General features: G+C 52.2%; 2 protein-coding genes across 7 annotated transcripts in view; one reads left to right on the top strand and one right to left on the bottom strand.

The window, feature by feature from the left end:
• TRIOBP (TRIO and F-actin binding protein) overlaps positions 1 to 14339 on the top strand; it is a 125772-nt gene extending 111433 nt beyond the window's left edge. The window contains exon 25 of the transcript XR_009543238.1: positions 14330 to 14339. The gene's annotated coding sequence lies outside the window, so the exon portion shown is untranslated. The remainder of the gene's footprint in view (positions 1 to 14329) is intronic.
• ANKRD54 (ankyrin repeat domain 54) lies at positions 3068 to 14648 on the bottom strand. Of its 6 annotated transcripts, none has more exons than XM_060164468.1 (9): positions 14219 to 14647; positions 12740 to 12787; positions 8013 to 8111; positions 5602 to 5673; positions 5053 to 5100; positions 4855 to 4979; positions 4540 to 4647; positions 4132 to 4202; positions 3068 to 3314 (listed from the first exon to the last, which is right to left on the bottom strand). In XM_060164468.1, exons 1-9 carry the CDS (start codon positions 14541 to 14543, stop codon positions 3107 to 3109), a joined length of 1104 nt encoding a protein of 367 aa, XP_060020451.1. In that variant the 5' UTR covers positions 14544 to 14647; the 3' UTR covers positions 3068 to 3106. The 6 variants fall into 6 exon arrangements, 5 of the variants coding, with proteins under 5 accessions (XP_060020451.1, XP_060020454.1, XP_060020453.1 ...); XM_060164471.1 differs by having other exon boundaries at positions 8013 to 8106; positions 14219 to 14357; XR_009543240.1 differs by having other exon boundaries at positions 3252 to 3314; positions 5602 to 5668; positions 14219 to 14648.
• Positions 14649 to 15737: the final 1089 nt, after the last annotated feature.

The following is a 15737-nucleotide window of genomic DNA, read 5'->3' as shown; positions in this document are numbered from 1 at the left end:
GGTTGGGATTATCCAGGCATCCATCAGTCCAGCTTCCTGCCCTCCTAACCCTGCCCTGGGCTCAGCGTCTGAAGCGATCTGGGGAGCTGGTGGGGCTTTTGCCCGGAGCCCGTGGTGCCTGCTCTGGGTAAGGCTGCATCTGATCTCCAGGGTGGAGGTGACAGCTTGCCTCACCTGCTGTCACCAGGGCACATCTTCAGACCTCAGGATCCCCACAGCCTGGTCTCACCCCTCTCTCTGGCCAGCCCCTCACGCTCCCGGGCCCTGCATTTTTCCAGGCCATCTCCCGGCCCCAAAGCCCGCTTGTGCCTGTCCATCCGCCAGGCCTGGCTCATGCCGCTCCCAGCTCTCCCACCACCTCGGAAGGCCTGCAATAGTTTGGGCAGCCACCAAAGATCAGCAAAGACCATTCCGGACCCAGCTCAGTCCCGTCACCTCATACTGTCCCCTCTCTCCTCCAGGTGACCAGGTGCAGGCCTTGTCCACCGAGCACACTGTGCAATGTGCTCAGCGAGGAAAGGGCCCACCCCTCCCTGCAAGGGGACAGAGACATTCACTCAGGAAGGTCCATCGGTTTCTACTGTGTCTCAGGAGCACTGGGGACGTTGGCACTTTGGGAACCTTGGCAGAGATTCCTGGGCTGGGCTGGGTCCTGCGCTGCTGTCTGACCCCAAGCGAGTTACCCTCTGCCTGAGCCTCAATCTTCTGCATCTATAGAATAGTGGGAGCAAGGGCACTGGCTACCCCTTTGGCTGCAAACGCTAAATCAAAGGGCTTGTGTAAAGGGCCTGCTGGCGCACAGTAGGAGCTCAGCAAATGTTGTCGCCCTCAGTTTTAGGAAACTCTGCTTCTGAGAAAGCTCTAATTTCAGGCGTGGTGGAAACAGCACAAGCTTTGGGGGTGGGTCCAGGGTCCAGCCCAGCTGCTTGGTTGGGTCACCCTGGCAAACCTGCATTTTCTCACCCGTCCAAAGCACCAGCAAGGCCGGTTATCTCACAGCATGGTTGGGAGAAGTTGTGAACATCTCCCAGGCATTACCACCATCTGCCATGGGCAAAGGCAGGGATTTTAGTTTGCTTTTCTTGTTCCCTGTTGTATTCCTACCTGGAACATTGCCCAGCACATGGCAGGTGCTTGATAGGTATTTCCAACGTGAATGAAATGGGAGGTATAAAGCAAAGGACCCTACCCAGCCGGGGAAATCAGCAAACAGGACTTCTTCTTACTGCCCCCCCAACCCCCTGGCCCCCTCCCTGCTCCCCCCACCAACTCGGTAGCTCCCAGAGCAGCTAGTAACAGAGCTAACTCCCGTGTGGGCAGTTCTGCATCCTGCTGTGTCCAGTTCTCCATCCTGCCCTGCTCAGCCCAGTCTGCTCAGGGCCAACTTGTGTGTTTTCTGACTCACCCTAATGTCAGGCTGACTTTAACTGGCTGGATCTTCAGAGAGATTTGGGATTGCAGGAAAAATCTTGGCCACAAAAGGATCGAGGCAGATTGGCTAGCTGCCTGGCCGTCTGGCAAGTGTCTGATGGCTGGCCCCAAAGCCACCTTCATCTGTCAAGCCTTTTGTTCACTGTCTGTAGGCCAGGGTGGGGCTCATAATGGCCCCCTCGCTTGCCCCAGTGGGCATCCTCCTAGTTCCATGGCTACAGGGCCAGGGACGGGTGGGCGGGGCACCACAGGGATAGAGGATGCTGCAGGGAGGCGCCCCACTTGCCAGGTGGGGATGGCTTGGTCCAGGCCAAGGACTTGTTAGGGGTTAGCCCGTGAGTCTCCGAGGCAGGTTAGTTATCTTAGAAATGCGCAGTCATCTCAGGGCAATTTCACAGTCTCAGCACGCCCCACCTCCTCAGCTCTGCCAATAGAAAGCAGGCTGCCCTAGGGGATAACGGGTCCCAGAAGTGCCCAGGCAGTCCCCAGGATGCCCTGGGCAGGCCTCTCACCTATCTGCTCCCAAAGTTCTGCAGCAAGAGATCCTAACCTCTTCTGAATGTGGACCCTGCTCAGAATAAAAGCTATAGACCCTTTTATCAGTACATGCGTACTCTTCCCACAAAATCTTGCATCGTTTCAGGGGGTTCATACCTCTCTAATGGCCCACTAATTGAACCCCTTAGACCTGAGGTTGAGAAACCTTGCCTCAAGGCTCTTTAGGGTGATCAGCCCCGGAGGTGTGCTGGAGCGAGGCCCAGAGAAGCAAGCTCATGGAGTTTGAGGTCCCTTCCCTCCCATCCTGCTTCTCCTCTGCCCCGGGCTCTTCCCTGCTCAGCCCCACCCCTGGGGCCAGGGCCAGAGCGGGGCTGTGTCCAGCCACAGGCCCCAGCAGAGCCCCCAGAGGGCAAGCTCTAGCGTGCCCCCTGGGCCTGAGGGGGCAGGCTCACCTGCGGGGGTTAATCGCGTGGGCAGGAAGGGAGAAAGGCCGCCCCGCCCACCCGCCTGTCCCCCTCACAGCTCGCGCCTCACCTTCCTCTGGCACGCGGCCAGCCCGCAGCCACCCTGCTCACGGCAGCAGCAGCTCGTGTTGCATGGACACGCTTTACTGCTTCCTCTGCCCTCCTCTATCCCCAGTCTTGGGGAGGGTACCGTCCCCAACCCTGGCCACCTGGTGGGGCTTGCAGCCTCCCCTCTCCCAGGGTCCTGGAGGCAGCCCCGGGCCTGTACCTCAGCCCCACAGAGAGACCCTTTTTTTCCTTAGGGTCTAGGGAACAGCTGGGTCCCATGAGTTCAGTTCAGGTCTGATCGAGCTGGGATTTGGGAGACAAGCTCCCCTCCTCTGAAAAGCAGCCAGGATGCCAACTGGGTGAGAGGGAAGGTGGGGCAGAGCCAGAGCAGACAGGGACTGCCGATCTGGAAACAGTCTGTCTTTACTCTGCAGTAGAATGGTTCCTGGGAGAGGGCTGGGCACAGCAGGCCCTCCCTTCAGGCTTCCTGCTGTGGCAGATCCCTTCCAGGAGGGGGCGCCGCCTTTGGCGTGTTGGAGTCCCAAGGGGAATAATGTCTGCTCCTATCGGGGCAGAAGTGGCAGGGGGTGGCGGGGTGGGGCTTCTTTGCAATGAGTTTTTGGGCCTTCAAACAACACAAATTTATTCTCTTATGGTTCTGGCAGTCAGAATCTGAGATCTCTCTGGGCTAAAGTCAAGGTGTCGGCAGGCCGGTCCCTTCTGGAAGCTCTGAAGGGAGAATCCATTTCCTCGCCTTTTCCAGCTTCTGGAGGCCGCCTGCATTCCTTGGCTTGTGACCCCTTCCTCGAGTTACTCCGATTTCTTGCTTCCGTCACCACATCTCCTGCTTCCTCTCTGAGCTCCTGCTTCCCTCTAATAAGGATCCGTGTGATTATATCAGGCCCGCCTGGATAATCCAGGACAGTCGCCTTGTCTAAAGACCCTTAATTTAATAACATCTGCAAAGTCCCTTTTGTCATTTAAGGTAATGTTCACAGGTTCCTGGGATTAGTACATGGCCATCCTGGGGGACACTCCTCCACCTACTACAACTAGGCTGCAGAATGGCGACCCCCTCCTGGTGTTTCAATGATTGGGAGAAAAAAGGCTGGGGATTCCCTGCTTTGGGTTCAGCCGGGCCCTTCCTAACCTTGTATTTCTAAGGTCTAGGCTTCACCAACCCCCTCCTTCCAACCAGAGAAACTCACTGCCATGTCTCCTTGAAAGTCCGGTGACAGGCCTAAATCTAAGTGCTGGTGAGAGGTGCGGGGCCAGCCCAGAAGCCCTCTAGGCCAGAGGGTGCCCGCCCTAAGCCAAACCCTGCTGGCCACAACGAGCCCACGGTTGGAGACAGAGGAGGGTCTGGGGCCTGCCGAGGGTGCCAGGGAGGCCATGGGACGAGTGAGGCCTGCTAGGATAGCGCGTCGGCCAGAGCTGAGTGAGGCGTGGCTGTGGCGCCGTGGGAGCCGAAGGAAGACGCTGTGGGCTGTGGTCCCGGCCTCCGGGGACGATGGAGACCGCGGCTGGGAGTGGCGCTGAGGTCAGTGAGGGAGCATCTCTGCCTCGCAGCAGCTGGGGGCGAGGGCCTCGGCAGACAAAGTCCCAGGCACTGGGCTTTTCCTTTGTAATGAGAGGGCAGTGGGGCGGGGGAGAGCGGCGGAGCGGGAGGGCAGGGAGCCTCTCTTGCTACCTCTTCTCCATGTTCTGCATCTGCAAACTGAGGGAGGTGAAGCTGGCCAGCAGGTCGGTCACTTCATCCACCTGCGGGATGAAACCGAGGCTCTGTTATGGGGTGCCCCCGGGTCCCCCCAGCAGCACCACAGGCATGGAGGGCAGACACTGTCTCTCCCCGCAGGGCATGTGGTGGCTTCACCATGACTAGGGAGCTGCTGTCTGAGGCTGAATCCTTGCTGCCATGTGGTCTCAGACCGCCCCAGAGAGAAGGGCCCGGGAAGCTTCAAAGGAAGTGGACAGAGGCTCTGAGGTCCACAGTGGGCGGCAGGCCCGCAGCCACGCCTTTCTCCTGCGTCAGAGCAGGGGTGGGCTGGCCCTGAGGCTCCGGCCAGGGCCTGGGTCTGGACCTGCAGCTGCGGCTCACCTGCTCTTTGGTGCTTGTCATCTGGAGGCGGGTACAGAGGTCATCCAGCCGCTCCCGCTGCTCGTGCCGCCCCAGGCGCTCCAGGTACTCCCTCAGCATCTGGATGATCTGAAACCGGAGGGTGGGCTGAGGGTGTGCTGGGAGGCACAGAGCGGCCTGATGCTGCCGCCGAGGGGCACAGTGGAACAGGTGCCAGCTGGGGTCCGCGTGAAGCCACCCAGGAGCCCTGGTGCCGAAGGCGGGCGTGTCTGTGGTTCGGGCAGCACCTGCCCAGGGTTTGCTCGGGGCCGCAGCTCAGCTGAGGGGGGCGCTCACCTGCTTCACCTCCAGCCGCACGGCCTCCAGGCACTGGGAGTGGCCTTCCTGCAGGATGTTGAGCTTCGACTTGGCCAGGTGCAGGGGCGTGCGGCCCGCTCGGTCCAGGGCATCTACCCGGGCCCCTGTGGGCAGGCAGAGGTGAGCATGCTGGGGGTGCGGGGGAGAGAGGAGGGAGAAGGGGAGGAGACCACTCACCTCCTCGCAGCAGTGTGGTGATGACAGGGACGTGGTTGGTGCAGGCCGCTGAGGGAGAAGAACAGGGACTGAGAGTCCAGGACCACTGGGGCTTGGCCTGGGTGCCCACCAGAGGAGCAGGACTGTCTCTGAGGGTCCCGATGCCAGGTCACGCCCCCTGAGAAGGCATCCCCAAGGCAGCAACTGGGAGGGACTCGGTGATCAAATCCGACTCCCTCCCTGTGCAGCTGGGGAAACTGAGGCTTGGAGACGGGACCTGCCTCACCGTGAGCCACAGTGTGAGTCAGCCGCAAGGCGGGAACCTCCCCTAACAGAGCTGCTGCTGAGTCAGCTCAGGTTGTAAAATCAGCTCTGCTCAGGGCACAGCCAACTGGTGATGGATGGGGACAGCCACGGGACACAGTCCGAGGGGAGTGTGGCCCTGGGGGCTCAGGCTCCCCCCAGATGACAGCAGAGCCTGCTGGGAGCCTGCAGGACCCCAGGCTCTCCATCAGAGGAGCCTGTCTGTGCTGCAGAGAAGGGTGTCTCGGCAGCTCGCCAGGCACTTACCCAGGTGCAGTGGTGTGTTCCCCAGCCCGTCTCGCTGATTGGGGTCGGCTCCATGGTCCAGAAGCAGCTGCACTGGAAACAGGAAAACCCAAGAGGAGCTGTTGGGGGCTTCTGTGAGCAGCACCCTAACCCCACCTGTGACCTAGCTAAAGAGGCTCGCTCAAAGTGGGGGACACTGAAAGCTCACACAGTCCCCCACGCTGTTTCATCCACTCACTCACTGGCTCATTCGCCCCTAAGGCTCATGTGCAGGACTCTAGGGCCAGGAACTGAGGATTCTGGGAGGGCCCCCTGGCCTATGCAGGCATTACGGGACTGAGACTCTAGGGGTTAAAGAAAGTTCTTCCAATAGCAGTGGCTGCTAGTGAAGGCTCTCAAGGGCATTTTCTGCTCCTTCCACAGCCAAGCACCAGAGTGGGAATTAGGCCAATAGAAGATGCTGAGCACCCCCTCCTTACGAGTCTCTACGTAACATCAGGGGTGGGCTGTGGTATCACCAGGGCTCACCAGTTACCCAGATGGATGTGCAGGCAGACTAACTCATATGAGGAGGCCAATCTGAGCCTCACAACATATACAGAAACTAATTCAGGAGGGACCATGACCTAAATGTGAAAGCTATAACAGTCAGGCCTGTAGAAGAGAACAGGAGAATATCTTCACAACCTTGGGACAGGCAAAGATTTCCTAAACAGGTCACAAAAATACTAACCATAAAAAAGAAAAGAGTGATAAATTGGAATCATTAAAATTAAGAACTTGTGGGACTTTCCTAGTGGCGCAGTGGATAAGAATCCGCCTGCCAATGCAGGGCACACAGGTTCGATCCCTGGTGCAGAAGATTCCACATGCCGTGGAGCAACTAAGCCCGTGCACCACAACTACTGAGCCTGCGAGCCACTACTACTGAAGCCCGCGCTCCTAGAGCCTGTGCTCCGCAGCAAGAGAAACCACCGCAATGAAAAGCCTGTGCACTGCAACAAAGAGTAGCCCCCGCTCGCCACAACTAGAGAAAGCCCGTGTGCAGCAATGAAGACCCAACGCAGCCAAATATAAATAAAAATAAATAAAATTAAAATTAAGAACTTGTGTTCATCAAATGAGAACATTCAGAGAACAAACAGGCAAGCTGAGAAAGTCATTTATATTTAATAAATGATTTATGTCCAGAATATATGAAGAATTTCTACAAATCAATAAGAAAAAGATAGGCAACTTGTTAAAAAAAATGGACAAGAGACTTGAACAGATACTCCACAAAAGAGGATACAAAAATGGCCAATAAATACCTGAAGATGTGCTCAACATTACTGACCATCAGAGAAACGCAAGTTAAACCACAAGGAGATACCACTATACTAGAAGGGCTAAAATTTAAAAGAGATAATACCAAGCATTGCGAAGGATGTGGGAAAATGTGGAACTCTCTCACAGTGCTGGTGGGAGTGTATATGGGTAGAACCATCTTTGGGAAAAGTTCGGTAGTACATGCTAGCTAAACATGTGTGTACCCCAGTGACCCAACAATTCTAACACAGATAAGTGCTTATATCCATCAGGTCACACGTACAAAAATGTTCCTAGCAGCTTTGCTCCTCCTAATAGTCCAGACCTGGAAAAAACACAAATGCCCATCAATAGTAGAACGGGTGAACCGTGGTCCGTCACGCGATGAAACACCAGCCAGCAATGAGAGCAAAGAACTACCATTACTCACAACCTTCAGGGATGAGTCTCAAGAATATACTTCCTTTTCTTGTATTTTGGCCGCGCAGCATGTGGGATCCTAGTTCCCCGACTAGGGACAGAACCCTCCCCCATGCATTGGAAGCGCAGAGACTTAACCACTGCACCACCAGGGAAGTCCCTCAAGGATATAATTTTGAGTGAAAGAATTCAAGATACAAAAGAGTGCATATTCTGTGCTTCCATTTATGTGAAATTGAAAAACAGGTAAAACTAATCTATGGTGATCAAGGTCCATGCAGGGGTAAGGACTGGAAGGGGCATGAGGCAGGCTGCTGGGTGCTGAAAATATTCTATATTTTGATCCAGGAGGCGGTTACAGCAGTGTATACACACAGAAAGCTCACTGTTTATAAGTTATACCACGTCCAAAAAAAACTTATAAAAAAGGGGGGGCTGTCCCGCTGCTGCCCTTAGCACTGAGTAAATGCTGCCTGAACGTCTTGAGGACTGGTCCGACCTCAGAGGCAATCATATTCTTTCCCCTGGTGGACCCCTGGCCCGGTCTGGCAGTGCCAGTTCCACAGGCTAAAGGAGTGAGAGGGGCTGGGTCTTCCTTATATCCAGCACCCGGCTGCGCAGACAGCAGATCCTCCCCCAGCCCCTCTGAAGTGATGCTACTCGCCCAGCCTCCCTCCCTCCCCCTCCCCCTCCCCAGGACTCACCAATCTGGTCATTGCCGTTGCAGGAGGCAAAGTGTAGGGCTGTGCGGCCCTTGTCGTCAGCTGCACAGGGATCCGCGCCATCTTCCAGCAGCTGCTGCACTGACACCACGAAGACAGAGGGAGCAAGTGGAGAGAGTGGCAGTGTTAGCCAGGCTGCAGCCCCAGGGGATAGATGGGGATGCTCAGGGGCCCTTCCAGGCAAGGCATTGACAATGTTTGGGAGAGCCAGTTCCTCCTAGATGCTGGCCCCACGGGGACTGCCATGACAAGGGACTTGTTCTCCTGAGGACACAACTGAGGGCCCGTATTCTGGGTGCTCAAACTACGTGTCTAGGAATAAAACATCATAGAAGAATCTCGGCCCTCAGGGTCAGAAATTTGGGAGCCGTGGAAGTCCCCGGCGTAGACTCGGGCCCCGCCCCTCTCCCTGCATCTGGCTGCACATCCATTCCAGCTGGACACAGCCGAGCGAGCTGTGGGCTGATTCTTACTTTGCTCCCAGGAGGCAGCCCTTTAGAGTGGACGGAGCACAGGCTCTGCCACACAGACCAAGTCCCAGGCTAAACTAAGCAAAAAGGAAAGGAGTTCATTGCCAACAGCACGGGGCAGTGGGAAGGCCTAGATTTAGGCCCCCATTCACCAGCGAATGGGAGGAATCTCTGCCCTGCTAACCTCCAGAGTTGCTGTAATGAGAATAATGGATGAGCAATTCCTTCCTTGAAAAGTACAGAGCCATTATAAAATGTGAGGCATTGTGCATTACACGTCCACGTCAACTGAAAGGCAGAACTTACCGCCAAACATCATTCAGAGCAAGAAACAAAATGCTCTAGTAAGCCCCCAGCAAAGCTCTCAAGGACTTGAGTCCTTCCAAATGAAATCCAGGTATCTCATGCTTTGTGAATCTCTCTCATCTCCTCAAGCTGAGTGAGCTGCCCCCTCTCCTGCATCCCCATAGTGCCCTGTTCATCCTGCTACTCTCATATTCATATGCTGTGCTCTTTTAGAGTAACTACGACTGTAGACGGAGCACCAGCCAGGCGTCAGGTACCTGACTGCCAAACCCCTCAACCACTCAGCACAGTATCACATCCATGGTACAGATCAGGAGACAGACTCCAGCCCAAGCCAACAGGAGGCCAAGCTGGGATAGGAACCCAGGTTTCTCTGGCTCGAGAACTTACACCTCTCCAACTAAATACAGAACTTCAGTTTCCTCGGGTTTTTTTTTTTTAGAAGTGGTGTTGCTTTATACTCTTCTTCTCCAACTATTCTGTAGGTTTTTTGTTTTGTTTCTTAATATCTTGGACCAAGATATGACTTGCCCTGCTCCATGAATGTTGCTGACTGACTGAATAAATGAACGAATGAAGGTGGTGGGAAAGGGTTATGAGAGTGGAGGAGAAGGAGAAGCTTCCAGTCACCTCTGTGTTCATCACCAAACGAGAGCCAGTATCCAAGAGATAGAGCAAAGCTAAAATAGTCAGTTCCAGTTTTGTGATTTGTGCAGCTACAGTCTTTATGGAAAGCACTTCAGCAACATCTATCAGAAGCCATCAAGATGGGCGCATCCTTTGATGTAACAACCCCATTCCTGGGAAATTATCTTAAAAATGAAAAACCAGCGTGCAAACATGTGACTGACTAAATAACTCTTGCTTTGTCCCTCTGAAGGCATCATGTGCGTCCACTACAAATTGTGGTTATAACTGAGGCATGGAATTGCAAGGTGATTTCTACTTTTTACTTTATAAGCTTCAAAAAAATTGTACAGCTACATATTCATTCTATAAATAGGAAAGAATAACGCTTCCGTTTTGAAAAAAACAAATGGTTTTGAAGACTATGAAAAATGTTTATGATACACAAAACATTATGCGGGCTACAAAATTGTGTATACAGCACAGTTTGCAAGCCCTTCAAGAAACTTCCTCTGCATAGGAAAAAGGACAGGAAGGATATTCACCAAAATATTAACAGAGATTCCTTTGCTGACATTAAGGATGTTTTTCATGAAGATTTTTCTAATTTTCAAAACATTTTAAATGCACATATTATTTTCACATTTAAAATCTTTTAAATGATTATGAATTCACAGAAAGGCACTTACGATTTAACGATAGCAAGGTATAAATTTTACATCCACTGTAATTGCTAACCTATACCAAAAAACCCAACAAACATGCAGAGAAAGATTAAACAAAATGCTAACCATACAGGAAAAGGAATGAAGAGGCTAATCTACAGCCACTTTCGCTGGCAGAGTCCTGCAAGAGCCTGGAAAATCTAAGAGCCACTTAGATTTGAAGATGGGTGTGTCACAGACTCTGAATGGAAAATCATAGCATTTCCACCAAAATAATAAAACCACCATGTGGACACCTGATTCAAGATAAACTAGATGTGGAACTTCCCTGGTGGCACAAAGGCTAAGAATCCGCCTGCCAATGCAGGGGACACGGGTTCAAGCCCTGGACCAGGAAGATCCCACATGCTGCGGAGCAACTAAGCCCGTGTGCCACAACTAGTGAGACTACGCTCCAGAGCCCACGAGCCACAACTACTGAGCCCACGTGCCACAACTACTGAAGCCCACATGCCTAGGGCCCGTGCTCCACAACAAAGAGAAGCCACCACAATGAGAAGCCCTCGCACCACAACGAAGAGTAGCCCCTGCTCACCACAGCTAGAGAAAGCCCGTGCACAGCAACAAAGACCCAACGCAGCCAAAAATAAATTAAAAAAAAAAAACGATAAACTAGAATATAGCCAGTATTTTATAATAACTATAAATGGAGTATAACCTGTAAAAATTGTGAATCTCTATACTGTACACTTGTAACTTATATAATATTGTACATCAACTATACTTCAATTTAAAAAAGAGAGAAGGACTTCCCTCATGGTCCAGTAGTTAAGAATCTGCCTTCCGATGCAGGGTACGTGGGTTCGATCCCTGGTCAGGGAACTAAGATCCCACATGCCACAGGGCAACTAACCCGAGCGCCACAACTACTGAGTTCACGCACCTCAACTAGAGAGCCTGCAGGCTGCAACCTACAGAGCCCACGTGCCGTAACCTACAGAGCCCATGTGCTCTGGAACCCGCGCACCACAACTACAGAGCCCACGTGCCCTGGAGCTTGCATGCCACGACTAGAGAAGAGAAAACCCACACGTTACAACTAGAGAGAAGCCCATGCATCGCAACAAAAGATCCCGCATGCCTCAACTAAGACCCAACGCGGCCAAAAAAAAACCTAATTAATAAATCTTTAAGTAAATAAATGTGAGAAAGAAAATAAAAGAAAATAAACCCATTTAAAAAAAAAGATAAACTAGACTTTCTGTGAAACGGAAGTATAATTAAAATATTCTCTGGCCACACACTCAAGATATTAAAAAGAGAACACATCATCTTTCCTTGAAAAGCTATATAGGTTGCTACCCAAATATTCCACAATATTAAAGTTCATGGAAAAGAGATAAAAGTGGAGAGCGCTGGAAACCCCTCCAGTTTCCAGGCCTGCTCACTATGCTCTGCCAGGGATAAGGGACCCACTCTAGGCCTGTGTTTTAACGCCCAGCTCCCTGAGGGGAACGACCTTCTCTCCACGCCTGCTATGAACAGGCTCTTATCCCTCGGCTGACTTTGAAGATGAAGGTAGAAAACTACGAGCCAAGGAATGCGGGCGGCCTCAGAAGGTGGAAAAGGTGGGGAAACAGATCTCCCTTGAGCCTCCAGAAAGAAATACAGCCCTGCAGACACTTTGATTTCAGCCTGGTGAGACCTGTGTTAGACTTCCGACCTATAGAACTGTCTGATGATAAACTTGTGTTGTTTTACATTATCTTTGTGGTAATTTGTTACAGCAGCCAAAGAAAACCCATATACCACTTTTCCCTGATTCACAGAAAGAACTGTCAGTGGATACAATTAAAATTTTTTTCCTATAGCTTGTCTTGTAGCTTTTTTTTTTTTTTTTTTTTTTTTGCGGTACACAGGGCTCTCACTGCTGTGGCCTCTCCCGTTGCGGAGCACAGGCTCCGGACGTGCAGGCTCAGCGGCCACGGCTCACAGGCCCAGCCGCTCCGCAGCATGTGGGACCTTCCCGAACCGGGGCACGAACCCGTGTCCCCTGCATCGGCAGGCGGACTCTCAACCACTGCGCCACCAGGGAAGCCCTGTCTTGTAGCTTTGATGCTGCTACTGCCCTGTCAGCTAGCAAATTGTGAAGAGCAACAACAAAAAACAAAGTGGTGTCCTGCTAGGAGCCTCTCCCATGCCTTTCAGATGTTCTGTCAACTAAAGTTTGAGAACCACTGACCCAACTACCACAAGGCCTCAGGGAGCAGTTGAAGATGGTGGCTCTCCTGGCACTTCAAATTGACTGTTCATTCCCATTAACCACAAGTTCCAAAAAGCTCCTACTCTGCGGCTGGGTGCCAGGGATACAAAAGCAGACATGGTCCCCACCACCATGGAGCCCACAGGGTGATAAACGCTATGACATCAGGAAGTACAGGGTGACAGGGAAGCATGGGAAGAGTGAGCATCTGAGCCAGACTTGTCATCTGCAAGATGACTGCAGTTATACAATAAGTACAGCGAGCCTGGTCCTAGGGGTGAGCCAGCAGAATTCAAGCACTGTCTTCCCAGATGTTGGTTACCTGGATTTTTCCTTCCCCGACCAGACGGGGGAGCTGGACTCACTCTGCACACTCACCTGTTTCCACATCGTTGGCATTGGCTGAGTCCCTCAGCCTCTTCAGAGCTGTGAAGACAATAAGAGTGCCAGTTAAAAAAAAAAAAACAAACCAGCAATGGCCATGATGAAGCAAAAAGTGATGGCTTCCTAGCTACCCACCACTCAGCCACAATGGCATCTAAAGAGAAAGAAAGGGGCCAGGATACAAGTGACACTACCCCGGGAACCAGGAGAAACTGAAAGGTGACACAGCTAGTGCAAAAGCCACATTTTGTAGCAAATCCTCCAAGGCCTTTGGAGCCAGATCTTGGCTCTGCCACTTGTCGGAGCTGGGTGACCGTGAACAAGTTAGTTACCCCCCTGGGCCTCAGGTCTATCACCTGCAAAACAAGGTTGAGCTCTTTCCTGACAGGTCTGAGTTGTTGCAAAGACCAAATGAGGTGATTTACACGGAAGCGCTCTGTGAGCTGGTTACACAGATAATCTTATATCCTCTTTCAAAACAGACCACTCCCAAATGACTTACTTAAATTTGATGATTCCTATGGAGAAACTTTTTTCTCCACAATGACACTACCAGTATATTAGAGGCTAATAGAAAGCAATGCCTTTATCATCAGAGAAATGGACAAAAATTGCAATTCATATATATAACGATTCCTTACATTCATATAGCACTTTCAAATTTTCATTTAATCTTCATAACACCACTAAGATACAAGTAGGTATTAAAGGGCCCCTAAAAGTCCCCATTCTTAAAACTTTCAGGGTTTCCATGGCATCCATAAAATGTAAAAGACAATATGGTAGAAGTACCAGAGCAGGAGTTCTAATACCAGCATAGCCAATTTCTAGCTATGTGACTTGGAGCAAGACAATTTCTCTGAACCTCAGTTTCACCTTCAGTAAAATGGGAACAGTATCTGGATCTCAGTGAGTTATGACGAGGATCAGAAATGATCAGAAACCACCCAACAGTGTTTGGCACACAACAAAGGCAGAATAATAACTATATATTCCTTACCTTACTTAATAACTCTGGCAACATCCCTGTAAAGCATACCATACCCATTCTACAGATGAGAAAACTAAAGCTGAAAGGTTCTACAGTTTGCCTAAGACCTAAACGAGATAGAAAAGTCCAATCCAGGTCTGTGCATTTAAAGAAGTAAGTTGGTAGGACTTGGCTCTGATATCATAATATTCTCCAGTATCCCATTTATTATCTACAAATAAACACCTGGAGTCAGGAAAAGTTTCTATTCAAGAACTACCAAATGTGAAAAGCCACCGGGACTGGTTCTGAGCGGGAAGACTACTTTTTTTACACTCATGGTCCTTAGCAGCTATAATTCTACTATTGGTACTGAAAGTGGACTCAGGGGTCACTCCAGGTCCGTAACTCAGACGTCGGAGGACACCATCCTGAACGGGCTGGGGAGATCAGGGCCCGATTCTCAGCCGAGGGCCAGCCCCGCCTCCCGCCGCGCTCCTCACCGTGCACCTCCTTGCCCGTGGGCCCGAGTCGGCGGTGGGGCCTGGCGGCGCGCCTCAGCCGTCCGGAGGGGATCTTACAGAGCAGCTCATCGCGGGGCTCCGCCTCCTGCTGCCACAGGACGTGAAGGTAGCGTAGCGGGGACTGGGCCCCGCCGGCCGCTCGGCCCGGGAGCCCCGCGCCGCCGCCCAGCGCAGACCCGAAGTCGGCGAAGGAGAAGAGGCCCTCGGGGCCCGTCAACGGCTCTGGCGCCACCGCGCACTCGCCATCCGAGCTCGAGCGGCCAGAGCGCGACTCTTCGTCCGCGCCCCCGGCGGCGGCTGCCATGGCAACGGCTCCGTGCTGGCCTGGCCGCGGGAGCCTCGTGCTTGTGGGACCGACCGACCCGCTTCCCTCCGCCCTAAGGCTCGCTGTCAGAGGACAAGCGGGCGGGCCTGGCCTGCAACCACGGCAACCGAACGGGGGGCGGGCTCGGGCCGCAAGCGGGGCAGTTCCGGACCAATGAAAACCCTTCCAGCCTAAACCCCACCCCCTACAGCCAAACGGGAGTGGTACGGGCCGAAGAACTTGGTTCGCTGCAGCGTGACTGACGGATATAAGAACCAATCATAAATTTGAGATGCCCAAGTCTTCGCCGTACGTCCCTAAGCGGAGCCAATAAAACAGCGGAGTTTAAGACACTTTTTTTTCTTCCCATTTCTCCCATCGGATCAAGGGAAAGATAACTGGCAGATGCCCTAGCCAGTCATGTTAAGATGATTTGCAGCCAATCACAAAGGAAAGTGAAGAAGGCAAAGGAAAGGGATTGAGAGATAAGAAAATGTGTAAATCAATGACCGTTAAAAAAAAAACAAACAACACAGAACTTCCCACAAATACAGAATGTAAGTAGGAAAGTGAGAATATGTTAAAATGTGGGGCTAGCAACACGAACTGTGGAGTGATAGTTTCTAAATGCGATAGATCCCGTTCGTTCTCTCGGTAACTCTGGGGTTGATCACTGATTTACAAAGAATTCTATAATTCAACACCAGAGCGACCGACGCTTGAGTCCGAGAGCCAGTCACTGACCCAGGTAATTCTCTGTGCTAGGTCCTGGACGCAGAATCAGACTCGGTGCCTTCTGAAACGCTCAAGTGGGATGGGAGAAGTCAGAGCCGGAAGCGGAAGTGTACCGCAAACAGCTGATGATGAGCTTAGCAACCACTCCCAGGTGCACTGTTTTGTAGAATTTTCACAACCCTGAATCCCACAAACACTTCTATAAAGTGAGCAAGGAGGACCATCCCTATTTTATAGACGAGGAGCTGAAACCAGAGAGATCACGGACTTGTTCATGGAGGCCCAGCTCTCTTGAGAGGAAGGCTGTGTCCAGGAAAAAGTTGTTCCTTGTCATTCAACGCAGTGAAAATATAATCTTGGCCTTCCCTGGTGGCGCAGTGGTTAAGAATTCGCCTGCCAATCCAGGGGACACAGGTTGGAGGCCTGGTCCGGGAAGATCCCACATGCCGCAGAGCAACT

The sequence above is a fragment of the Lagenorhynchus albirostris genome, chromosome 11, assembly GCF_949774975.1.
Source record: "Lagenorhynchus albirostris chromosome 11, mLagAlb1.1, whole genome shotgun sequence".
In the NCBI taxonomy this organism is placed as follows: domain Eukaryota; kingdom Metazoa; phylum Chordata; class Mammalia; order Artiodactyla; family Delphinidae; genus Lagenorhynchus; species Lagenorhynchus albirostris.
Note: the sequence above shows the minus strand (reverse complement) of the source record. Positions and strands in the feature narration are given on the sequence as shown.